Source organism: Rosa rugosa, chromosome 3, assembly GCF_958449725.1.
Source record: "Rosa rugosa chromosome 3, drRosRugo1.1, whole genome shotgun sequence".
Taxonomy (NCBI): domain Eukaryota; kingdom Viridiplantae; phylum Streptophyta; class Magnoliopsida; order Rosales; family Rosaceae; genus Rosa; species Rosa rugosa.
The window spans coordinates 12,658,653-12,683,607 of NC_084822.1; the positions used below are offsets into that span (position 1 = coordinate 12,658,653).

General features: G+C 38.8%; 2 protein-coding genes and 1 pseudogene across 5 annotated transcripts in view; 2 read left to right on the forward strand and 1 right to left on the reverse strand.

Moving 5' to 3' along the window:
- Nucleotides 1-95, reverse strand: LOC133741624 (U6 spliceosomal RNA; annotated as a pseudogene).
- A 2,621-nt stretch (nucleotides 96-2,716) lies between these two features.
- On the forward strand, nucleotides 2,717-22,092 carry LOC133740112 (uncharacterized). Of its 3 annotated transcripts, none has more exons than XM_062167993.1 (16): nucleotides 2,717-3,074; nucleotides 3,390-8,364; nucleotides 8,453-8,641; nucleotides 9,320-9,434; nucleotides 9,700-10,756; nucleotides 11,649-12,096; nucleotides 13,019-13,072; nucleotides 13,255-16,123; nucleotides 16,214-16,327; nucleotides 16,528-16,658; nucleotides 17,218-17,310; nucleotides 17,844-18,113; nucleotides 18,208-18,838; nucleotides 19,673-19,748; nucleotides 19,830-20,574; nucleotides 20,732-22,092. In XM_062167993.1, the coding sequence occupies exons 1-15, from the start codon at nucleotides 2,848-2,850 to the stop codon at nucleotides 19,927-19,929; spliced, it is 11,349 nt and encodes a 3,782-aa protein (XP_062023977.1). In that variant the 5' UTR covers nucleotides 2,717-2,847; the 3' UTR covers nucleotides 19,930-20,574; nucleotides 20,732-22,092. The 3 variants fall into 3 exon arrangements, with proteins under 3 accessions (XP_062023977.1, XP_062023978.1, XP_062023979.1); XM_062167994.1 differs by having other exon boundaries at nucleotides 13,255-15,934; XM_062167995.1 differs by lacking the exons at nucleotides 18,208-18,838; nucleotides 19,673-19,748; nucleotides 19,830-20,574; nucleotides 20,732-22,092 and having other exon boundaries at nucleotides 17,821-18,030.
- Nucleotides 22,093-22,387: 295 nt separating this feature from the next.
- Nucleotides 22,388-24,955, forward strand: part of LOC133740117 (disease resistance protein RPV1-like) — a 105,340-nt gene continuing 102,772 nt past the window's right edge. Inside the window, exons 1-2 of one of the 2 annotated variants that reach the window (XM_062168035.1) lie at nucleotides 22,388-23,007; nucleotides 23,257-24,358. In XM_062168035.1, coding sequence (XP_062024019.1) covers nucleotides 22,409-23,007; nucleotides 23,257-24,358 — 1,701 coding nt within the window. In that variant the 5' untranslated portion in view covers nucleotides 22,388-22,408. The remainder of the gene's footprint in view (nucleotides 23,008-23,256; nucleotides 24,359-24,955) is intronic. The other variant, XM_062168034.1, reaches the window with a different exon arrangement.

Below are 24,955 nucleotides of genomic sequence, written 5' to 3' on the forward strand. Positions count from 1 at the left end.
ATAAAAAATTTGGACCATTCATTTGTGCGTGTCATCCTTGCACGTAGGCCATGCTAATATTTCATTATAATTTTATCAAATTTCCCCAAAGGGACAACTTAGACTCTATTTTACAAGTTGGTCATATTATATATTTTTTTCTAATATATAAGCGTTGGCTTTTAACGGCTCAATCACATAACATTTTGTTAAGAAAAATTTTTTGTTTTTGTTTTTTTGGCTAGTACAATCAGCAAGGATGTCTTTCCCATCTCCAAAACCTAACCGTCGGGGCTTTGTTTTTATCCCATGGCGACCGAGGCCGGCCTCCCCTCTAAGTGGACATTTTCTCTCCACACTCTATGGTTTGTCATCAGCCCTTCAAAGTCGTTTCTTTTCGATGAATACTCAACCAAGCCAACCTTCCTGGTGGATTGGATCGATCGATCCAAAACTTTTGAATTCTCAGCGATATCGATGTGAAGGTCTGGCTAGAATTGTGGAGGATGCAATGAAGATGGTGGCGCAGCATATGGTAGCAGAAACAACCACTGATTTGGGTCGGGTCTGATCACCTAGAGCAAGGCTTAAAGCCTTAGAGTTTGGTATACAAGGCTTGCCGTGCAGGCGGTGTTTGAATTTGGGATCAAAACTACAGAGGCGGCAGGGATCCAATCTGCCAACGTGGTGATGGTCTGGTTTGCAAGCGTCGAGGCGAGCGACATAGGGGCATGTCATCTTCGATCGGGGCCACGATACGCTTCTAATTCCCAGAGGAGAAATGTGTGAGTCTTGGCGATCTCGTGTGCAAGAGCACAGCCGGTGGTCGCCTGTAGCTAATGGCAGGCAGTGTGCAAGGGGTGGAGGAGGCATTAGTAGCGACTGGGATAGGTGCAGAAAAGGAGGCGTTTGGATCATTATGGAGACCCAACTCCAATTGGAGGCCCAATCAAACTTGGGTGCCCAAATCAGTTAGGTGGGCCATATTACGTGGGTGGCCCAAATCAACTCTGAAGCTTAGATCAGCTTGGAAGTATTGGGTGTCCAAAATATTTGGGAATCTTTCTTGGATTAGAGCCCATTTGTAGACCAAAATGAGGAGACCTAATTCTCGAGGGTTTCGTATTTGGGAGCCCGGTGGTCTGATCCAACAAACTATGTTTATACCCGACACATATGGTACTAGGGTCGTTTGGAGTATAGGCTTGAGAAAATTTAAGTTTTATTTGAACTTTGCCTATTTACGATGTTTTCTTTTCATAGTGTATAGGCTCGCTTTGAATAAGTGAGTACTAGTTGTCTAATGAGTGGTGCTAGCATACCATGTCCTAGACTTGCCCATGATGGCAAGGGAAGGTATGTATCCGTGCCATTCTAGCTTGATATTGAATGAGAATTGATTGTTGATTAAAACAAAAACAAAAATTGTTAAGAAGAAAATTAAACAAATGATCAAAACCATAAGTGATTAAAATAACACACACACATACATATATTTTCTTTTAACATGAAAGGTGATAGTCTATCGAAAAAAACATAAAAATTGATATGTCATGGCATAATTCTCACTAAAATTGAAAGAGTCAAAAGAAGACTAGCTGCTGATCCTTCTTGCCCTATTTATCATGAACATCCTGAAACTCTTGTTCACATATATAGAGATTGTGCATTTGCTAAGAATGTTTGGAATGGTGTTCTATGCCTGAATACTATGGTAAGGACTATGCAATTAGGATGCATGAATGGTTTGCTACTAACACTCACTGCAATAGATCTTGCTATGATGGACGACTAAAGTGGTGTGGTGTATGTGTTTATACATGCTGGTACATATGGAAATGGCGCAACATGACAATTTTTGATGGTAGCTACTACCCTCCTTTAGTCTCTAGTAAAATCATATTAGATTCGGCTAAAGATTGGAAGTATGCTAATGTTGGTTATGTTATCAATCCTAGCAAAACTATTACATTGGTATCTTGGTCTAAACCTCCTGACCACTCTTTTAAACTTAATGTTGATGGAGCTAGAGGACAAAAGGGACAAATTGGTGCAGGAAGGGTTTTGAGGGATCACAATGGTTCTTAGATCTTTGGCTTTTCTGATAGTCTTGGTAATGGAACTGTTTTACGGGCAAAGGCTTGGGGGCTCTTTTTTTTTTTGAAACGAAGGCTTGCGGGGGCTCTTACTTGGTCTACAATTGGCTAGTAAAAATCATTGCCAGCATCTTATTGCTGAATGTAACTTCGAGGTTTTAGTGAATTTGATCAACAGTGAGGTTAATGACTTGCATCCTCTTAAGTCGGTTTTCTGCAGCTTTTAATTTTTGCAGAGACAGTTCTTGAGTTGTGACATTCAACATGTTTATCGAGAAATAAACTTGGTTGCTGATTTGCTTTCTAAAGATGGTGTTGGTGCTGATCTTGAAGTGCATTTCATGGAGCAACCTCCTCCGCAAATTATCAATGTGTTGCTTGATGATTTGTGTGCAAGTCCTAGATCTAGGACCGTAATTTTTGATCTTTATTTGTTGTTTTTTCGGGCTTTTCGGCCCCATCCATCCAAAAAAAAAAAAAAGGTGATATTTTTAAAAATGAAATATTGAAATGAGTTATGAGGGATTAAGGGTCTTTTATTTATTTATTTATTTATTTTTAGCGTGAGAATGATAAATTTATGATAGTATATATATATACAAAAAATTATTTTGATCTTTGAATTTCGTATTTGCCGGAAAACAAAAGCAAAGCTACTAGAAAGCAGAAGACAAACAGTAAGGCCAGAGAGAGAGAGAGTGATTACAGAGAGAGATTAGAGAGCAGAGCAAAGAAGAAAGAGAATGAGAGATGGTCAAGCAATCAGAGCGTGATGATGCAAGGCCTCCACCACCAACAGCAGCAACTAGCCGCCCTTCTCTCCGTCGCCCTTCCCAAGGACGATTCCTCTTCCCCCTCTAAACCCGACGACGATGACTCCGCTCGAGTCGCCGCCCTCAACTCCCTCCACCGCGCCATTCTCTACCCTCCCAACTCCCTCCTCGTCACTCACTCCGCCTCTTTCCTCGCCCAGGGCTTCTCTCAGCTTCTCTCCGATAAGTAAGTAAACCCCTTCCCCTTCTTCAATTTCACTCTCTCTTAGGGTTTACTCTATATCGTTCATTCTTGCTTTATTTATCTGTTAATCCTAAATTAGTGATGCTGCTGGTGTTTTGGTTACTGTGTTGAAATTGGAACTATGTAGCTTCATACTATACCTCAATTTATATTTAGGATTAGATTTTAAAATGGCTATGCTTTCGATTCGAATCATGCAAAATTCATGTGTTTACGATTGTGAACACATTTGAAAGCTATGTAGTCTAGCCGGAATTATTTTTGTTTATGTTGTTTGTTTGGAAAATTGGATTGTAGATGTTATGGGGTGAGGCAAGAGGCTGCGGTGGCCTACGGTGCTCTTTGTGCTGTGGTTTGTTCAATTCCTATAACTTCAAATGGAAGACAGAACCATGTTATGCTTGGGAGCTTGGTTGACCGCTTCATTGGTTGGGCGCTGCCGTTGCTTAGCAATATCAGCGCCGGAGATGGGACCGCAGAATTGGCATTGGACGGCCTGCGAGAGTTTCTTAACGTTGGGGATGTTGGCGGCATCGAGAGATATGCTTTGTCAATTCTTAAAGCGTGCCAAGTTCTTCTTGAGGATGAGAGAACCTCCTTGAGACTGTTGCACCGCCTTCTCGGTGTTTTGACTTTGATTTCATTGAAGTTTTCTAGATACTTCCAACCTCATTTTCTTGACATTGTTGATCTGCTTCTCGGGTGGGCGTTGGTACCGGACCTTGCCGAATCGGATAGAATAATTATAATGGATAGTTTCTTACAGTTTCAGAATCATTGGGTGGGTAGTTTGCAGTTTTCTCTGGGATTGCTGTCGAAGTTTGTAGGAGACATGGATGTTTTGATTCAGGATGTAAGTCATGGAACCCAACAACAATTCCGAAGGCTGCTCGCATTACTTTCATGCTTTTCAACAGTATTGCAGTCCACTGCTTCTGGGTTGCTGGAAATGAATCTACTTGAACAAATTACTGAACCCCTTAACAGAATTATTCCTCGGTTGTTGGGATGTTTATCTATGGTTGGAAGGAAATTTGGGTGGTTGGAATGGATTGGGGATTCATGGAAGTGTCTGACTCTGCTGGCAGAAATTTTTTGTGAAAGATTTTCCACCTTTTATGCACTTGCAGTTGATATTTTATTTCAAAGTTTGGAAGTGGACAATAGTAACCAAGCAGTGGGAACTGGAAGAATTACCTCCTTCCAAGTTCATGGAGTTTTAAAAACTAATCTCCAATTATTATCTTTGCAGAAGTCTGGGCTTCTCCCAATCTCTGTGCAGAAAATACTGCAATTTGATGCTCCAATCTCTCAGTTGCGTTTGCATCCTAATCACTTGGTAACAGGCAGTTCGGCTGCCACTTATATATTCTTGCTTCAACATGGGAATAATGAAGTTGTTGAACAAGCACTGACTTCATTAACAGAGGAGCTGGAGTTATTAAAAGGGATGCTGGAGAATGCCCTGGGCCATGACGATGGGGTTCTTGCATGTTCTAAAACATATTCAAAACGTGAATTGTTTGCATTGATTAAATTTGATTTGAAGGTTCTTCTGTCATGTGTTTTCTTCAGTGGGGGTAATAGTTATAGTTTAATTGGCCAACCAGACATTGCAACCCTATATCTTATGAGGTCAGAAAAGTTGGTAGAGTTTATTATTGAGAAATTTAATCCTTTTGACTTGCCTATTATGGAATATGTGGATTTGCAAGTCAGTGTTTTGAAGACGTTTGACAGGTTAACAGTAGTTAAATTCTTAAGTACCTGCTCTTTGTCATATCAGAGTAGTGGAAAATCATCCATGGATGTAACCTCTGATAAATTACTTAATAGTGAGTCTTTGACGAATGAACATTCGGTTGTGGTTGTTGAGAATCTGAGAAAGTACAGTCTGTTTTTTGTGAAAGCTCTCCATGTCTCTTCTCCTCTTACAGTTAAAGTAACTGCGCTGGATTGGGTACAAAGATTTTGTGAGAATGTCATTGCTTTTAATGAGAAATCAGACACAGAAACTCGTTTCTATGAAGTGTATGGTAATGATAGAATTATTGGGAACATGCTTTACTCAATTCTGGATGCTGCATCTGATAGGGAACCAAAAGTGAGGTCACATGTTGCAATAGTATTGGAGCTGTTACTACAGGCAAGGCTTGTACATCCTGTTTACTTTTATAGTATGGCTGAAGTGGTGTTGGGTAAACTCGGTGATCCTGATAATGATATAAAAAATGCATTTGTTAGACTGCTTGCTATTGTTGTACCTACTACATTGTATGCATGTGGGCTTCATGATTATGGGACATCTTCTTCATCTAGGGCTGGTGCTGTTCAGGTAGGCAACAGTTCTAACATGCAGTGGAAGCAAGTGTTTTCCTTGAAGCAGCTCCCTCAGCAACTTCACTCACAACAACTGGTGACCATATTGAGTTACATATCCCAAAGATGGAAGGTGCCTCTTTCTTCTTGGATCCAACGGCTTATTCATTGCTGCAGAAGTTCAAAAGACCTTCTTGCACGTCAACTCGAGGAAACAGGAAATGTTGCTACTGGTGTGTGGTTGGACATTAAAGTGGATGATGGTTTTCTTGAAAAACATTGCTCAGTAAATAATCTGGCTGGTGCTTGGTGGGCTGTCCAAGAAGCTGCTAGATATTGTATTTCCACACGGCTTCGGACTAACCTAGGTGGGCCAACCCAGACTTTTGCAGCATTAGAGCGAATGCTTTTGGACGTTGCACACCTATTACAGTATGATAGTGAACAGACTGATGGGAACTTGAGTATGATAGGGTCTTCTGGTGCTCATTTGTTACCAATGAGGTTACTATTCGATTTTGTTGAGGCTCTAAAGAAAAATGTATACAATGCATATGAGGGGTCTGCTGTTTTACCTCCTGCTACTCGGTCAAGTTCCTTATTCTTTCGAGCTAATAAGAAAGTATGTGAGGAGTGGTTCTCTCGTATATGTGAGCCAATGATGAATGCTGGTTTAGCTCTACAATGCCATGATGCTACAATTCACTATTGCGCGCTGCGTTTACAGGAGCTCCGGAATCTTGTGGCTTCAGCTTTAAATGACAAGTCTAGGGTACAAGTAACTGAGCACCTCCATAATATCAAGGGTAGATTGTCTGCAGACATATTGAGGGTTTTACGGCACATGGCATTGGCTCTGTGTAAGACTCATGAATCAGAGGCTTTAGTTGGTCTGGAAAAATGGGTTTCGTTGACGTTCTTTCCCTTTCTTGTAGAGGAAAACCAGTCCAGTAACAGTAGGATGTCTGGACCCATTACATGGGTTACTGGGCTTGTGTATGAGGCAGAAGGTAAATATGAAAAGGCTGCTGCTCACTTTACCCACTTGCTACAGACTGAGGAGTCACTGAGTTCCTTGGGTTCTGATGGTGTACAATTTGTCATTGCACGTATCATTGAGTGTTATACTTCTGTTTGTGATTGGAAATCATTAGAATCCTGGTTACTGGAGTTGCAGACACTTCGTGCCAAGCATGCTGGGAAGAGTTATTGCGGTGCGCTAACGACAACTGGCAATGAAATTAATGCAATTCATGCCTTGGCACAGTATGATGAGGGTGAATATCAGGCAGCATGGGCATGCCTTGGTTTGACACCTAAAAGTAGCAGTGAGCTCGCACTTGATCCCAAATTGGCCTTGCAAAGAAGTGAGCAGATGCTCTTACAGGCAATGCTTTTTCAGAATGGTGAAAAGGAAGATAAGGTGCCACATGAGTTGGAGAAGGCCAGGTCGATGCTGGAGGAAACATTGTCTGTTCTGCCGCTAGATGGGTTAGAAGAGGTGGCCGCACATGCGACTCAGTTGCACTGCATCTTTGCATTTGAGGAATTTTACAAGATTAAAGGTAGCCAAGATAAACCCAGGCAGCGTCAATCTGTGTTAAGTTCATATGTCCAATTTATGCAGCCAGAAATAGGCAGAGTTCATCAAGACTGTGACCCTTGGTTAAAAGTTCTTCGAGTTTATCAAACCATTTCTCCTGTTTCTCCAGCTACTCTAAAGCTCTGTATGAACTTGTTAAGTTTGGCCCGCAAACGAGGAAACTTACTGTTGGCAAATCGTTTAAACAGCTATCTCAAAGATCGCATATCGAGCTGCTCTGGGGAAAGACACCAGGATTTCCTCATCTCGAAACTGCAGTATGAGGGTATCCTGCTAATGCATGCTGAAAACAACTTGGAGGATGCTTTGACCAACCTATGGTCTTTTGTGAGTCCTATCATGATTTCTTCACCATCTATCGAATTTGATGCTGACAATGGTATTCTGAAAGCCAAGGCATGCTTGAAACTCTCAAACTGGCTTAAACAGAAGTACTCAGATTCGAGGCTAGATGGGATTATTGTTAAGATGCGATCAGATTTTGATATGGCCTATTCCTCATCTCCCAGCAAAGGGGGACCCTCATTTGTCGATGAGATTTTAATCTCTAAACCACCCCTAGGTCCTATTGTTGAGGAGTTTGTTGGTACAGCTACAAAGTTGTCTACTCATCTTTGCCCCACTATGGGCAAATCCTGGATTTCTTATGCCTCCTGGTGTTTCAGTCAAGCCAGAGAATCTCTTTTAACCCCACATGAAAATACTCTTTGCTCATGCTCATTTTCTCCTTCTCTTGTTAATGAAGTTCTACCTGAGAGATTCAACCTAACTGAAGGTGAGATCATAAAAGTAAAATCTTTGATTTTACAGCTCTTCCAGAATAAGGATGATGGGGGTTTCACTGCTGAACAGGGAGAGTTGAGCTTTTCTATTGATTCTGCTGCACCAAGAAATGACAACACTGTGATGGCATTGGTTCTGCAAGTAGTGAATATTATTGAAACTGTTTCTAGGGCACCTGGTGTTGAAGACTCAAGTGAAGATTGCCTTTCTGCTGCTCTAGCTTCTCAGTTGAAGATCTGCTTCCTTCATGCCAATATTGGCTTAAATGAAAACGACATAATTTCTGTTGTCAATGATTTAGTAGCTGTGTGGTGGTCTTTGAGGAGGAGGAGAGTGTCCCTCTTTGGCCACGCAGCTCAAGGATTTATACAGTATCTTTCATATTCATCTGCCAAAATTTGCAATAGTGGTTTGGTTGACTCTGGTCCTGAACGTATGAAACAAAAAACTGGCAGCTATACTCTTAGGGCCACATTGTATGTCCTGCATATTCTTCTCAATTATGGAGCTGAGTTGAAAGATATACTTGAACCTGCTCTTTCAACAGTTCCTTTGTCACCGTGGCAGGTAAGCTGCTCTTCCCTAGTTTATTTCCAGCCTGCTAATTAACATGAGGATGATTTGATCTCTCTCTGATTCCAATCGTCACTTCTAGGAGGTCACCCCCCAATTGTTTGCTCGGTTAAGTTCTCATCCTGAGCAAGTGGTACGGAAGCAGTTGGAGGGCTTATTGATGATGCTGGCCAAACAATCTCCTTGGTCCATCGTCTACCCGACATTAGTTGATGTGAATGCTTACGAAGAGAAGCCTTCGGAGGAGCTCCAACACATACTTGGTTGTTTGGTAACGAACTTCCTTTCAAGATTAGTGCGTCAGAATATTTCTAACATAAAATTATCTATGTTTGTATGTATATTATGTGGGTTTTGGTAAGCATTCAAAATCCAAGAGTGTCTTTTGTTAAATAAATATTGAAAGGAAGCAGTCATAAAATTTTATTAACAATACATATGAAGAGAATTTCTCTCACATGGCATGTGGGTCCATGAAAAAGTAAGACATCGAAAACATTGTTTTTAATTAATCAGGTTTTAATTAGTCGACTTTTTGAAAACTCTGATCTTGACACAATACAAAAGAAAAAAAAAAAGAATAAGATTTTTTTTTCAACAAAAAAATTGTTTAAAGAATGGCAATTTGCATGCGCGTAGCTCATTTTCAGGGGCTAGTTCACATTAGATCTGAAATTTTGAGGACAAAGTCATCATTAGGAACAGAAAAGGCACACGATAACTACTGAATAAATAACGACATTGTAATTACTATATTCTAATGCTTCTGTATGCATTAGATGTTCTAGTCATATTATGTATGTTTTTTTTTTTTTTTTGTGTAAAAATTATGTGAGTTATATTTGTAAATCATGTTAATTGTGCGAAACTTTATTCACTCAGATTCCAAATCATCACTTGCTTGAACATGAAATATAAGATGTTTTAAGCATGATCATGTTACATGCAGAGTGAACTATACCCAAGACTGATTCAGGATGTCCAGCTCGTGATAAATGAGCTAGGAAATGTTACTGTTCTTTGGGAGGAGCTATGGCTCAGCACACTCCAAGATCTTCACACAGGTATGTTTGACCTTGCTTATATGAGGCCTTGTTTGCAATATAGTTTTTGGGTGATGTATAAAATTCTGAGAGAAGGTGAAATCTTCTCTTGTCAAGCTTATGTAATTTGTATACGAAGTTATATATCAGTGACTAATATGCAGGCCTTAATCACAAATGAGCTGCCTAGATGCATGTTAGGTTCTGATTCCTCAGTATTTGTCCACTAGACAACACCATTTTTGCACCATATTTAAATTTTTTTTTGGTCTTAATTTGCTTTCAGATGTGACGAGGCGCATAAATGTACTAAAGGAGGAAGCTGCACGAATTGCAGAAAATATCACTCTTAGCCAGAGTGAGAAGAACAAGATAAATGCCGCGAAATACTCAGCCATGATGGCTCCTATTGTTGTGGCCTTAGAACGTCGTCTATCTTCCACATCTCGGAAACCTGAAACACCTCATGAGGTATGGTTCCATGAGGAATATAAAGATCGGTTGAAATCGGCCATCACAGCCTTCAAGACACCTCCAGCATCTGCTACAGCACTTGGAGATGCATGGCGTCCATTTGATATTATTGCTGCCTCCTTGGCATCTTATCAAAGGAAGTCATCAATTTGTTTAAGAGAAGTCGCACCACAATTGGCTCTACTATCATCGTCTGATGTTCCAATGCCTGGTCTTGAAAAGCAAGATACAGTCTCTGAATCTGACAGAGGTCTCAGTGCTAATCTTCAAGGAATTGTTACCATTGCTTCTTTCTCTGAGGACGTGGCTATCATATCAACAAAGACTAAGCCTAAGAAACTTGTTATTCTTGGTTCTGATGGTCAAAAGTACACATATCTTTTGAAGGGAAGGGAAGATCTCCGGCTTGATGCCAGAATCATGCAGCTCTTGCAAGCTATCAACGGTTTTCTGCATTCCTCAGTCGCAACTCATAGTCACTTTCTTGGTATTCGCTATTATTCTGTGACTCCAATTAGTGGCCGGGCTGGTCTTATCCAGTGGGTGGGTAATGTGATTAGTATATACAGTGTCTTTAAGTCTTGGCAAAACCGCACCCAACTAGCGCAGCTCTCAGCAGTAGGTGGTGACAATTCAAAAGGCTCTGTTCCTCCAGCTGTTCCCCGACCTAGTGACATGTTCTATGGTAAAATCATACCAGCACTCAAAGAGAAAGGTATAAGGAGAGTAATTTCACGAAGAGACTGGCCTCATGAGGTGAAGCGTAAAGTTCTCATGGATCTTATGAAGGAGACTCCTAGACAGCTTCTTTATCAAGAACTCTGGTGTGCTAGTGAAGGATTTAAATCCTTTAGCTCGAAACAGAAAAGGTAACTACAAATCCCAAGAAACTGTTCAATGTTTTGTTTAGGTAATAACACCATTGCATTAGTTTATATAGTTAGCAAAGCTTAAGAACCTGCTTTGCATCTATTACATGCATTGTCATAGGAACTTCCAGTTGTTCTTTGAATATGATGCTTTAATGTAGTCTTTTTATACGTTGAACTGTCAAGTCACTGACAAAAAAGTAAGCTTAAGAACCTGCTTCGCATCTATTACATGCATTGTCATAGGAACTTCCAGTTGTTCTTTGAATATGATGCTTTAAAGTATAGTCTTTTTATACGTTGAACTGTTGAGTCACTGACAAAAAAGTGTTGTCCATGGTCTCATCTTCTCTCTCTTAATTCAATTAAATATAATTTTATATAATGGAATCATGAGAGTTATATGATCATTGATGGAGTGCACAATCTTTGAGGAGATCCCTCGCAAGTCATGAGCAGTTCCTTGATAATTTATGTGGATTCTCTAAAATTAGACTTATTTGTAGCTGTGCTCTGCGCTAATTTCCTTGTCGGTTTGCTTGTTTGGGCTTTTAGCCTTCATTTGTCGGGAAAAAGTAAAATTGAACCTCACAATTGGGACCTCACACTGGTCACCAATACATTGTTTACTGAACACTAGGTTTAAGTTATATTTTGTGGTGTTGAATTAGTAATTCAATTTGAAAGGTGAGCTAAGTACCACAAAAGTGTTAATATGTTCTAGTTTCATGATCATCTTCCTTTTTCATTTTGTTTTATTTTAGTAGGTGATGTGATTTTCATTGTGATCTATGGTATAGATCACATTCCATTATTTGTTTAATATTTATTTATCTATTTTTAGGAATTAATGTTGTAAACAAATTAATGTTACTTGTACTTTAAATTGTAGGTTTTCTGGAAGTGTTGCTGCCATGAGCATGGTGGGTCACATTCTTGGCCTTGGGGATAGACACTTGGATAATATCCTCATGGATTTCTGTAGTGGTGATATGGTACATATTGATTACAATGTTTGTTTTGATAAAGGGCAAAGACTAAAAATTCCAGAAATTGTACCCTTCCGCCTTACACAAACCATTGAAGCTGCATTAGGGATGACTGGAATAGAAGGTACCTTTAGGTCAAACTGTGAATCGGTTATTGGTGTTTTGAGGAAGAACAAAGACATACTTTTGATGTTACTAGAAGTGTTTGTTTGGGACCCTCTGGTGGAATGGACACGGGGAGATTTTCATGATGATGCTGCAATTGGCGGTGAAGAAAGGAAGGGCATGGAGTTGGCTGTCAGTCTGAGTTTATTTGCATCTCGTGTGCAGGAAATTCGTGTCCCGTTACAGGTATGTTTTCAGTCTAAGAGTAAAGCTTCTATATGCCTTCGTTATGGTCTTAGTTCTGATAATGTTTGTTGGTTTACCACTATTGTTACAATTACCTGCAATTTGGATAGTTTCTGTTGTACTCATAACACTCCCGTCATATGTGGGTCTATCATCTTTTCACAGCCTATATCAAACAAGGATAAAGCTATGGTATGTTAACATTTCTCATACATCAACTATTTTTACCCCTTTAAGGACTCATGTTACTACTTTGAGGACTAATATTACTATTTTGAGGACTCATATGGTAAACTAAGAAAATTTGCCACTTTAAGGACTCATGTTACCACTTTGAGGACTAATATTACTATATTGAGGACTCATGTGGTAACTAAGAAAATTTACCACTTTAAGGACTCATGTTACTATTTTAAGGACTAATATTACTATTTTGAGGACTCATTTTACCACTTTTAAGGCAATTGTATGCATGTCATACGTTAACACATTGTAGAATTTTCCATCAAACGAAACTTATATTGGGGTCTTGTAATTGTTGGTATTCGAACTTAGGATGTCTCAGCCTGGGATTTGAACTCAGCATTGACTTTTGTTCTTTATTATTATTATTATTATTATTTTTTAACCCTGATCGCTTGGGATTTCAAGATGGCTGGAAACCCATCTTGACCATACCTAGAATTTGAACTTAGTACATTATATTTATATGTGTCCGTGTGTATTTCTTTTATCATATATCTGAAAATGTACTGAAGTTCTAGTCTTTTCTTTCGAATCTATTTCAGAATCGGACAAATTTATCTGTTTTTATTCTCTCTGTCCATAACACCAGTCCTTTGATTAAAGTCCATTTGTATGCATAGATTTGGAACTTCTTTGATTATGTCATTTATGTTTTGCGTCTTTTAATTGTAACCAGGAACATCATGATCTTTTACTGTCTACTCTACCAGCTGTTGAATCTGCTCTTGAGGTATGGTCCTTGATATTTGTCTCTCCTTTTTTTTTTTTTGTGTGTGTGTTTGGGGGGGAGGGGAAAAGAGAGAAAAGGGGGGGGGGGGGGGGGGGGTAATTACTTACTTTCTTTTATATTTTGCTGACTTGTCCTTTTTTTTTTTTTTTTTTTTTTTTCACTTTTGGGAAATGTTTTACCAGAGGTTTGCCAATGTTCTAAACCAATATGAACTCGCGTCTACACTCTTTTATCGAGCTGATCAAGAGAGATCTAACCTAATTCTGCATGAGACAACTGCAAAGTCCATTGTTTCCGACGCAACTAGTAATTCAGAGAAAATCCGTGCCTTGTTTGAAATTCAGGCTCGAGAATTTGCGCAAGCGAAAGCCTTGGTTGCTGAGAAATCTCAAGAGGCAGCAACCTGGATGGAACAACATGGAAGGATCCTTGATGCTTTACGTAGCAATTTACTTCAAGAAATTAATGCCTTCTTAAAGCTTAGTAGTATGCAAGAAAATTTGTCTCTAACATCAGCAGTTCTGGTGGCTGGGGTTCCACTGACCATTGTTCCTGAGCCTACACAAGCACAGTGCTATGATATTGATAGGGAGGTTGCTCAACTAGTATCTGAATTAGATGATGGACTCTCTTCTGCCACAGCCGCTCTTGAAGTATATTCTTTGGCTTTGCAAAGAATTTTGCCACTAAATTACATTACAACAAGTGCAGTTCATGGTTGGTCACAGATTTTGCAGCTGTCTGTTGGTGCTCTTTCCTCCGATATACTCTCTCTTGCTAGAAGACAGGGTTCTGAGCTTATTTCCAAATATGGGGACAATTTTGATTCTATCAAACAGAGACATGATGATCTGTGCCGTAGAGTAGAGAAGTATTCCCTAGAGATAGAGAAGCTGGAAGCAGAGTGTGCTGAGCTAGTGCACTCAATTGGCTCAGAGACTGAATCACAGGCAAAGGACCGACTTTTGTCTGCTTTTATGAAATACATGCAATCTGCTGGTATTGCAAAGAAAGAAGATGCTATTTCCTCCATCCAATTTGGGCAATCAAAATATGATGGGAATGGTACAAAAGATGCTAGATTGCATGGGGAGCTGAATGAGAAAAGGGAGAAAGTCCTATTTGTTTTAAATACAGCTGCCAGTTATCTGTATAATGAGATTAAGCTCAAGGTGCTCAACATATTCAGCGACTCAACTGAAAGAAGAACTACTGCCAATCAGATTAATTATGAATTTGAAACTATTTTCTCTGGATTTGAAGAGCAAGTAGAGAAATGCATACTTTTAGCAGGGTTTGTTAATGAGTTACAGCAATTGATTGGTAGAGATTTTCTTACTGGTGACACAGACAAAGGCCATCCAGGCTATGGTTCTGATAGAAATTGGGCTGCCATTTTTAAAACCATTTTACTTTCCTTCAAAAGCTTAATTGGGCAAATGACTGAAGCTGTTCTTCCAGATGTAATAAGATCTGCAGTTTCACTGAATCCAGAAGTCATGGATGCATTTGGATTGATCTCACAAATTCGGGGTTCAATTGATACGGTACTAGAGCAATTTATTGAGGTAGAGATGGAGAGGGCATCTTTAGTTGAACTGGAACAGAACTACTTTGTTAGGGTTGGCCTCATAACTGAGCAGCAGCTGGCTCTTGAAGAAGCTGCTATGAAAGGTAGGGATCATCTCTCATGGGAAGAGGCGGAGGAGCTTGCCTCCCAAGAAGAAGCCTGTAGGGCGCAGCTAGACCAACTCCATCAAACTTGGAACCAGAGGGATTTGCGCACGACTGCCCTCATAAGAAGAGAAACTGATATAAAGAATGCCCTGACTACTTCTGCGCACCATTTTCAGTCTCTAGTTGGTGTCAAAGATGAAAGAGAGCTGCATGCCTCAAAAAGCAAGGTGCTACTTGCCCTGCTTGTTAAGCCTTTTTCTGAGTTGGAAGCAATTGATAAAGTATTGTCATCAATTGGAGGTTCTTATACTTCGCATTCAAATGAGGTTCCTAATTTAACAGATTTACTGACTTCAGGGTATCCAATATCTGAATACGTTTGGAAGCTTGGAAGCTTATTGCATCTCCATTCTTTCTTTGTTTGGAAAATTGGTGTTATTGATTCGTTTCTTGATTCATGCATGAATGATGTAGCTTCATATATGGATCAGACTTTAGGGTTTGACCAGCTCTTCAATGTTGTTAAGAGAAAGCTTGAAATGCAACTTCAAGAACATCTTCGTAGATACCTGAAAGAACGAGTTGGTCCTAGTTTATTGGCTAGCTTAGATAAAGAAATCGAACGTCTGAAGCAACTGACTGAGGTTACAAAGGAGGTTGCTCTTGATCAAGTGCAAAAAGACGTTGGGGCCCTGGAAAAGGTTCAACTTATGCTCGAGGAATTCTGCAATGCACATGAAACTACCAGAGCAGCAAGGGTAGCTGTATCTGTAATGAAAAGGCAGGTGAATGAACTCAGAGAAGCTCTTTGCAAGACTGGCCTGGAGATTGCTCAGATGGAATGGATGCATGATGCTGCTTTGACTCCTTCATACAGTAGCAGGGTCATGTTTCAGAAATTTCTTGGTGGTGATGATAGCTTACATCCTATTGTCTTGAACCTTAACAGGCCTAATATGCTGGAAAGTTTACAGTCTTCTGTGTCAAAGATAGCCAGGTCTATAGAGTCACTCCAAGCTTGTGAACGAAGTTCCCTTACAGCTGAAGGGCAGCTTGAGAGAGCAATGGGATGGGCCTGTGGTGGCCCAAATTCCAGTGCAACTGGAAATGGTTCAAGCAAGACTTCTGGAATTCCTCCTGAATTTCATGACCATCTCACGAGGCGGCGACAACTACTATGGCAAGGTAGAGAAAAGGCATCGGATATAATAAAAATTTGTATGTCTGTACTGGAGTTTGAGGCATCACGAGATGGCCTTTTCTGGTCTCCGGGAGAGATCTACACGGCCAGGTCTGGTGGTGATTGTAGAACGTGGCAGCAAGCTTACTTGAATGCACTAAAAAGATTGGATATCACTTACCACTCTTTTGCTCGTGAGTTTGTAATATTAAAGTGATTATTTTTGGCACCTATTTGATGTCCATATGAGTTGTGAAAGTATAAACTCTTGTTTCATGTATTAGGCACTGAACAAGAATGGAAGCTTGCACAGAGCACAATGGAAACTGCTTCCAGTGGATTGTCTTCTGCAACCAACGAACTTAATATTGCATCTCTCAAAGCAAAGTCAGCTTCAGGTCATACCTTCTCTTTCATACATGCTAAATATCTTCCACTTACATTAGTAGTAGATATTTCTTATGAAAATAAATGAATACATATTGTTATAATTCTATCATGTTCACAATCGACACACGGACAGACAGACAGGCAGACACAAAACCATCAGTATTATGTATCTATAAATCATCTGATATGCTGGTTTTATACTCGACAGGTGATTTACAGAGCACGGTTCTTGCAATGAGGGATTGTGCATGTGAAGCCAGTGTTGCACTGATGGCATATGCTGGTGTTTCAAATCGTCATTCTACTTTAACTTCTGAATGCGGTTTTATGCTTGAAGAGGTAAAGTTTACAAGTTACATCCTTTGAAGTTTTATTATTAAATATTAATACAACTTAATTGGTATTTGTTCTAATATACGCATCTGGGACAAATATTCTATATGAATATTGTTTCTTTTACCCATGTGGTCTTTGGTTCAAACATCCTCATGGTACCTATCTTGCTATTTGCTAGGGTTTCTTCACTTCCTTGTCTCATAAAGATTTGTAGGGTTTGGCAGGTTGCCTCAATTTCAACCCCTGGTCTGCGAAACGGATTCTGGGATCAAAAAATTAATAAAAATATGAATGTCCTTTCTTTTAGCATATTTATTTGTCCCTAAGACACAGGCGATTAACAGGTTGCTTACTAACTTCATAATATATATAAATGAAACAGCATTGTACATCTCTAGTATGAACCCTTCTATCAATTTAAGTCGTGGTCCTTTGTTTTCTTCTGCGATTATGATTTCTTAAGGGCTGCTATCCAATGTGACTTAATTTCCTTTGTATTTTTATTAACTCTCCCGTTGTGAGGGATGGTTTCTTATATGGCTAATACTTTTACATTCATCAGGTCCTTGCAATAACTGAAGATCTACATGATGTTCACGGTCTAGGAAAGGAGGCTGCTGCAGTTCATCGTTCTCTTGTGGAAGACCTTTCGAAGGTTTCCCTCGTCCCATATTTAATGTTTTAACATCTTAATTATCTATGTTTTTTTTTTTTTTTTGGGTTTTTATTTTTCTTTGGTATTTGCTGATTGTAGTTTTATTTGTTCCTGGTGTTCAGGATGATAAATGTTTCTACATTGTATGATTTACTACTTATGTTGATAACCACCTTTGTTAGTAATTTTCTGTATAATGCACGCACTGATATATTTTTCGTACTTTGTACTTTTGAATGGTACATTAAATTTTCCGTACTTTTGATTAAAAAAGTAATATATTTGTATTATAACCAATTTTTTACTTTTTTTTCTTCCATATTTTACACGTCATCGCACAAATGATATTAAATTAATATTTTAGAATTTAAAATTTGTTGATAAATTAATTGAAAATGCTTTGCGGAACTTTTCAGTGAACTGTTAAATGACATTGTCTGAATAATACACGTATTTTTTCTGTATTATACATATCCCGTAGTTTACTAACTATGATAACCGCTATATAAGCTGTTTGTTTACATCTTGGGCAGGCAAATGCAATTCTTCTTCCACTGGAAACAGTATTGTCCAAAGATGTAGCTGCTATGACTGATGCTATATGTAGGGAAAGAGAGACCAAGATGGAAATATCTCCGATTCATGGACAAGCCATATACCAGTCCTATTCTCTAAAAATCAGGGAGGCTTGCCAGACCTTAGATCCCTTGGTGCCCTCACTTACTTCATCTGTGAAGGGGCTCTATTCTATGTTGACCAGGCTTGCACGAACTGCAAGTCTCCATGCTGGGAATCTTCATAAAGTATAGTCACAGTCTTGTCAGAAATTATATATTGACATCAAGGAGAATAGATTGTTTATCTAAAAACAAACTCTTTTTCTTTTATCTCTTATAGGCTCTTGAAGGACTAGGAGAAAGCCAGGAAGTAGAATCGCCAGTAACTGATGTATCAAGGCCAGATCTTGCTGCTGATGCTACTGGGTTTGATGACAAGGAGAGAGAGAACCTCTCCATGTCAAATGGTGAGAGCACCAAAGATTTTGTTGGCATTGGACTTCCTTTGGAAGATAAAGGATGGTTATCTCCACCAGATAGTATCTGCAGTAGTAGTACAGATTCTGGCATTTCCTTGCCTGAAATGAGTCTTCCAGGTAGCTTCATTGATCAAGAAGATATAAAGCAACAGCTTTTGCACGGACCTAGTAGCAGAGATCAAAATACCACCCCTTACTCTCAAGCTGATAGCCAAGAAATGTTGGATTCTCCGCACAGATCAAAATTTACGGACGCAGATAACGCTCATATTGGTTCGTTCAAGTCAGCACCAAGTGACCTAAATGAATATCCACTGGCTCCAGCATCACCAAGTGATGAACCTGTCAGTGTCTGTCCTGATACTTCACATCCTTCAAATGAGAACAGAGAGGTGGTGTTTGGGGGTAAAGATGAAATATCCTCACTGAACAAGATTATAATTAAGGACGAAACTCGTGATGCTACACATGCTTCTAGTCGAGTGGGCAGGGGTGAGCATGCTTATCCCATTAAATCTTTTACCTGCACCGTGTTTGTTTTTCCTTTTCTCCTTAGTGTGTATATTTGCTGTTTCTATCTAGCCCTTGCTCACCAAAAGTGCCTACCTTGGTTATATTTTCCTCACTTTTTTTTTTTTTTTTTTTTTCATTTTTTTATATATTTGGAATTAAAAACACAATTAAATGGATAATTAAGTAGAAAAGATGATTATGGAGTATTGGATGACAGCGAGTGCTAGACTAGTAAGCGCATTACAAGATTAAAAATATTCGTCAATGAGTTGAGGGGAAGGAAGAGGACAGTAGTTCTTTCTGTTGTCTGGTTGAGGAACCTTCAGCTTCATGATAAGGAGCAAATATAATCCCAATGTTCCAGTGCAATTAGCCATTCAAGGGGTAGAAGGGGAAATAATTTAACAAGGGGTGCAACAGTAGACCACTTTGTTTATGAAGGCTAACTTTCCTTGTCCAGCTCTTCTATGCTTACATTTTGTTCTTCCCTCCATGTAACAAATTGTGGAATACTTGATTTAAATCAAGATTCCATCTCCCAGGACGTGAAATTAGTTGTGAAAACTTTTTGAAATGTAAATTTTACATTAACAGGTGTATGACTTATACAGAGCAAAAGGTATTCCGCTGAGAAAATAGAAAATGAGGATGGGGGAGTGCTAGTTCTCTTGTAATGGGACATGATGAATATAAATTTATTTTTTGGACAAAGAGTAAATATTCTGTGTCAACTTCTAATCTATGAAGATACATAATTGCTCTCAAGTCGCGCTTGCCATACCTTATCTGTGTATATTTTGGTCTTTTTACTAGGTAAAAACCCTTATGCAATGTCAATCTTGAGACGAGTTGAGTTGAAACTAGATGGTCGAGATATATCTGACAACAGGTAACTTCTTCTTCTGGAGATCTTATTATGTTAGATTGGTTGTAATAATTGATATGACTGTGGACCTTTGTGTATTCTCAGAGAAATTAGTATCTCCGAACAAGTGGACTATCTACTTAAGCAAGCCACTAGTGTAGACAATCTTTGCAACATGTATGAAGGTTGGACACCATGGATTTGAACTTGTGAAGCTGCTGCCTTCTATATGTACGAGGCGTATTAATTTAGAATAGGGTTGGTTAATCCGTTTTTGCCTTGCAAAATCAGAGAATTGAGAATGGAGCCTCTTACGCTGGGCAAGGCATTAGTTGCTTCAGCAATCCCATCTCTTTTGGCTTCACATCTCCTGATCATTTGAATGCGCAATAGTGATTATTTCGTAAGAAATTGGCCGTCAATGTCTAATAGCTGCAGTTGTTGGTGATATCTGGTTCATTAAACCTTGCCCTTTCTAGAATGGCCAGCTGTGTCTTTGGTGGAGGATAACTTAAAATTTTTCAAGTGTTATCTCCCTCTAAATTGTGGTACCTTGGGTGAGATTATGCATGTGGCATGAGAAGCTGTCTCGTGTGGAACTCGTGTTATTTGTATTTGGTGGTTGCTAAGCTGTCTTCCCTGCTTTAATGCCCTATAAAGATGGAACAACTTCGCAGACACCATTGTGGCAGACTGGCAGGAGAATGCCATGTGAAGCACTTTGAAGAAGATTTCAGATTTTAGCAGCAAGCTGGCCTGGTGCAACACCGTTGTTCGTCTGTGTCAATTGTCAGTATCACGAGAAGCACTGCTACTCCCAACAAGGAGTCTGTATCACAAATTAGTACCAGTGAGTGATTACTCTTTGTCCTCGTCTACTATGCCTAATTGCCTAGTTGTATTTTCTGGCATTGCTCTTCAGTGTTCAATGGGTAATACATCTTTAGCCAAGTTGTCCCGTTCTTTTTGGCAATTACTGATCTGAGGATGTCTTCCTCATTTTGTAGGCAATCAGCTCACTTTTGCACAGGTTGCATTTGGTTTAGAAGATCTTACCTCACACGCAGGAATATCAAAAGTATCAAACATCCACAATATAGGAAATTCTTAATTTCGTCAACGGCTTGTCGACCAGCTCTTCCTTTTTGGTCTGGGAATCTCTTTGTTTGATACTGGCCGGGGAAGTTCAACATCTTTGCCCTTTTTACTCTGGTATAGTAAGTTAAGAATGTAGCTCTTATTAAAGAGAGATCAATTGCTAAATAAGGTTCTCTGATAAACTAGCCAGATATTGGCATTCAGTCCTACTCTGATATACCCTTTCACAATTAAGTTAATGGTACAAAAACGGATTTCAGCTGCTCCTATGCTACTTAATATATAAACTTTCCATACTAGTGTATTTTTCTCTCCTCCAATATAGATTTACTGTTGTCCCTAATTATCTACAGTAGTTCAAACTGCAAAATAAAAATAGACGAATATAAGAATTTTCGGTCCAATTTATTACTACTGATATTTTAGTCTCAAGTATGTCCTAGGTAAATTGGTAAATCCAATCCAATCCTTTTTATTTTAGTCTTCGACTGGAGGGCAGTGAAGAAGTGAAGTATAACTTTCTTGGTAATGACTAATGGCCACTGTTTTCTATCCATCCATTCTTAAAAATTGGTAACAGCGTAATACCACTAGCTTGCTGTGGTTTTGGACTTTTTAACTTTGGATAAGAATCAAGAAACTAGACACATCACGAAACCGACCAATGTGGCTGCTTGTTTCTATCAAAGCCAACAGTATTTCTTCTTCAAGCGTGCCTGTACTGTGTGCATGCTTCTTATATAATTATCGAGGATAACTACTTCCTATCTTCAAAACAATCCAAGTTTCAGAACAATATCTCACTCTCTAATTTCAGAAGTACTTGAAGTTGAAGATTTCTCTATCTTTGATCTACACTTGTTGAAGATTTCGAGTTATGTCTGCGCTGGTGGATATATGGAGTAATGAGACCAAGGAGCAGAGCCAGAAGGATCAAACCCTTTCGTCAAATGCATCGGCCTCATCAAGCACTGATGTTGGGGTTAACCAAGTGAAAGGAGGGATGAGCTCGTCAACCTTGTTAGCTCCTGTTTTCGGCCGAGTCGTGCGTGCCAACTCACTTTTGACACGCTATTCGTCTGAAGCCTCAGTTTCCATGCTTGTGGAGTGGTTTAGCCCTTGAAGATGTGTAGTTTTGTTTTTTTTTTTTTGTTTTTCCTCTTTATTTTTGCTTCTTATCTCTCTCTTTGCTTAACTTTGAAATCAATAACAGTGCTAAGGTTGTAACAATAAAAGTACATATGATAAGTTTAAGAGCTCATAGAACGTCTCAGTGTAATATTGTCGAATTGTTGACTTGAGCAAAGCAGTCTGAACCATGTAAGTAAGCCAACACTACGGCAGAATCTAACAATCCAATTACGCTAGCTAATTACTGGTATTATACAACTTCACTTGACAGAAAACAAAATATCAAAAGCGTGCAGGATACCTCTGGTACTCTGGTAGACAGGAGAGATCCTCTCCTAACCTCTTCTGTTTAAGATAGGGACCTAAATCACCTAATAGTTTGCAGCCATTCTTGACCAACTAATGTCAACGCTCATATAGTTTGCAGCCATTCACACTGAAGTTTCCTCTGATATATGTGTGTGTGTGTGACTCACAATACCATCCTAAATTTTTCTAATTCAGCCTCCTCACTCAATCCTCAATCAAACAACATGAATCTGAGCAAACCTCAATTCGGAGCCTCTTCCTCTTCCTCTTCCTCCTTGTCTTCTTCTTCCACCCATTTGTTCACACACGATGTCTTTGTGAGCTTCAGAGGTGCGGATACGCGCAACAATTTCACAGGCCATTTGTACCGCAATTTGGTTCAGGAGGGAATTAACACCTTCATTGATAATGACCTTACAAGAGGAGAAGATATATCAAAGGAGCTTCTCGAAGTAATTGAAGGATCAAGGATTTCCATTGTTGTATTTTCTGCCAACTATGCATCTTCAAAGTGGTGCTTGGATGAACTTGTCAAGATCTTTCAATGTAAAGAATCCAAGCACCAAATCGTTTACCCAATATTCTACAAGGTAGATCCGTCGGAAATACGACACCAGAAGGACCAGGTTGGTGATGCAATTGCTCACCTTAGCAAATACAAGGATAACTTAAAGAAGGTGGAAAGTTGGAAGGCAGCTCTTACACAAGCAGCAACTTTGTCTGGGTGGCACATCTTGGATGGAGGGTACGTATGTTCAATCTCAAGCATCTCAACTTTATAATGCAAATTTTAACATTCCACCATTATTTGTTACTTAGTTAACAGATTGCATAATGTTTAATCTTACCCATGCATCAATAGTTTCACTAACTAATGGGCTACAATTAGAGTATAACCTTGAATATGATTTAGTCCGTCATTGATCCATCTCCTAACAAACTGAACATGTAGGAAAGTTTAAACTAAATGTTTCATATGCTTTTACATTTACAGGAATGAAGCGAATGTCATTGATGAAATTGTTAAAGAGATATTAACCAAAATAATGAAATGCACCCCTTTAGATGTGGCAACATATCCTGTTGGAATAGAATCTCGTGTAGAAGACATACTTAAGCACTTAAATGTTGCGGAAGACGATCCTCACATGATAGGGATATGGGGAATTGGTGGAATAGGAAAGACAACACTTGCAAAAGCTGTATACAATTCAATTAGCCATAAGTTTGAACATAGTTGTTTCCTGGTAAATATTAGAGAAGAATCATTTTCACATGGAGGTCTTGTCAAGCTACAAAACCATTTTCTTTCTAAGATTATAGAGAGGAATCCACCTAATGTGACCAATGTTGATGAAGGAATCATTGTGCTGAAGCAAAAACTAAGCAAGAAAAGGGTTCTCTTAGTTCTTGATGATGTGGACCGCTTGGATCAGTTAAGAAAACTTGCTGGAGGGTGTGATTGGTTTGGTCCAAGAAGTAGAATTATAATAACAACAAGAGATAAGAATTGCCTAAGGGCTCATAAAGTCAATTCAATATATGAGGTCAAGGAATTAAATGATGAAGAAGCTTTAGAGCTCTTCAATTTCAATGCCTTCAAAGGAAATATACGTATGGATGATTTCTTTGACCTTGCAACTAGTGTAATACGTTATGCTAAAGGGATTCCGTTAGCTTTGGAAGTTTTGGGATCAGATCTATGTAGTAAAAATAAGGATGAGTGGAAAGATGCATTAGAGTATTACAACAAATATCCTAACCAAGAGATTCAACAAGCTCTCAAAAGAAGTTACAAGGCATTGGAGGATCGGATGAAGGAAGTTTTTCTTCATATTGCATGTTTCTTTAAAGGTTATAAACAAAGCTATGTGATAAATGTCCTACAAAGTTGTGACCTCAATCCTATGTATGGTCTCAAAGTGATCGCAGAAAAGGCCTTAATAAAAATTGAGAAAGACAATAGGATTTGGATGCATGACCTTATAGAAGACATGGGAAAAGAAATTGTTCGACAAGAGTCTCTTGATGAGAAAGGACAACGCAGTAGATTGTGGCTATATGAGGATATTCACGAAGTCCTTGAGGAAAACAAAGTAAGTGATATTTATTTAGCTTTATGATATTTAATACATCTTTGCTTATAGAGAAGTTTTAAATACACACCCCTAATTATTTAATACACACTCCATACTCAATACACCACCCATTTAATTACTCATTCTAATATTCTACTAAATACACAACCCAAAGTACCTAAAATATCCTTAATCTCAAAAATCATAAAATATTCCCATTTAATTATAGAGTCGTGACCACTTACCCGATTTTAGACTAAAAATAAAATAAAATAAAATTAAGATTTATGCAAGCACAACTGCATAAATACTCTATATCTCTCAAATCAAATTTGAATTTCATTCCACCAGATACTGAGAGCCTTGACTTAGTCTCTTGTACATCTCAATTAAGTGTCCAACCAGTGCTTACAAGAAATAGAGAAAGAAAGGGACTAAGATAGTTGAGAATTGCTTCAATCTTCAATGGAGTGGTCGTACAGTGTAGTGGGATTGTTCTGCATATTTTTGTTTTTGTTTTTTTTTTTTTTTTTTTTGTGTCTTTAGGATCGTATAGTCTTTCTCATATATATATATATATATATATATATATATATATATATATATATATATATA

Coding starts and splice junctions, on each gene's coding strand:
- LOC133740112 (XM_062167993.1), top strand. CDS start 2,848: ATGATGCAAGGCCTCCACCACCAACAGCAGCAACTAGCCGCCCTTCTC. Junction 9,435..9,699: donor ACTCCAAGATCTTCACACAG/GTATGTTTGACC, acceptor ATTTGCTTTCAG/ATGTGACGAGGCGCATAAAT. Junction 16,659..17,217: donor GCGGTTTTATGCTTGAAGAG/GTAAAGTTTACA, acceptor TACATTCATCAG/GTCCTTGCAATAACTGAAGA.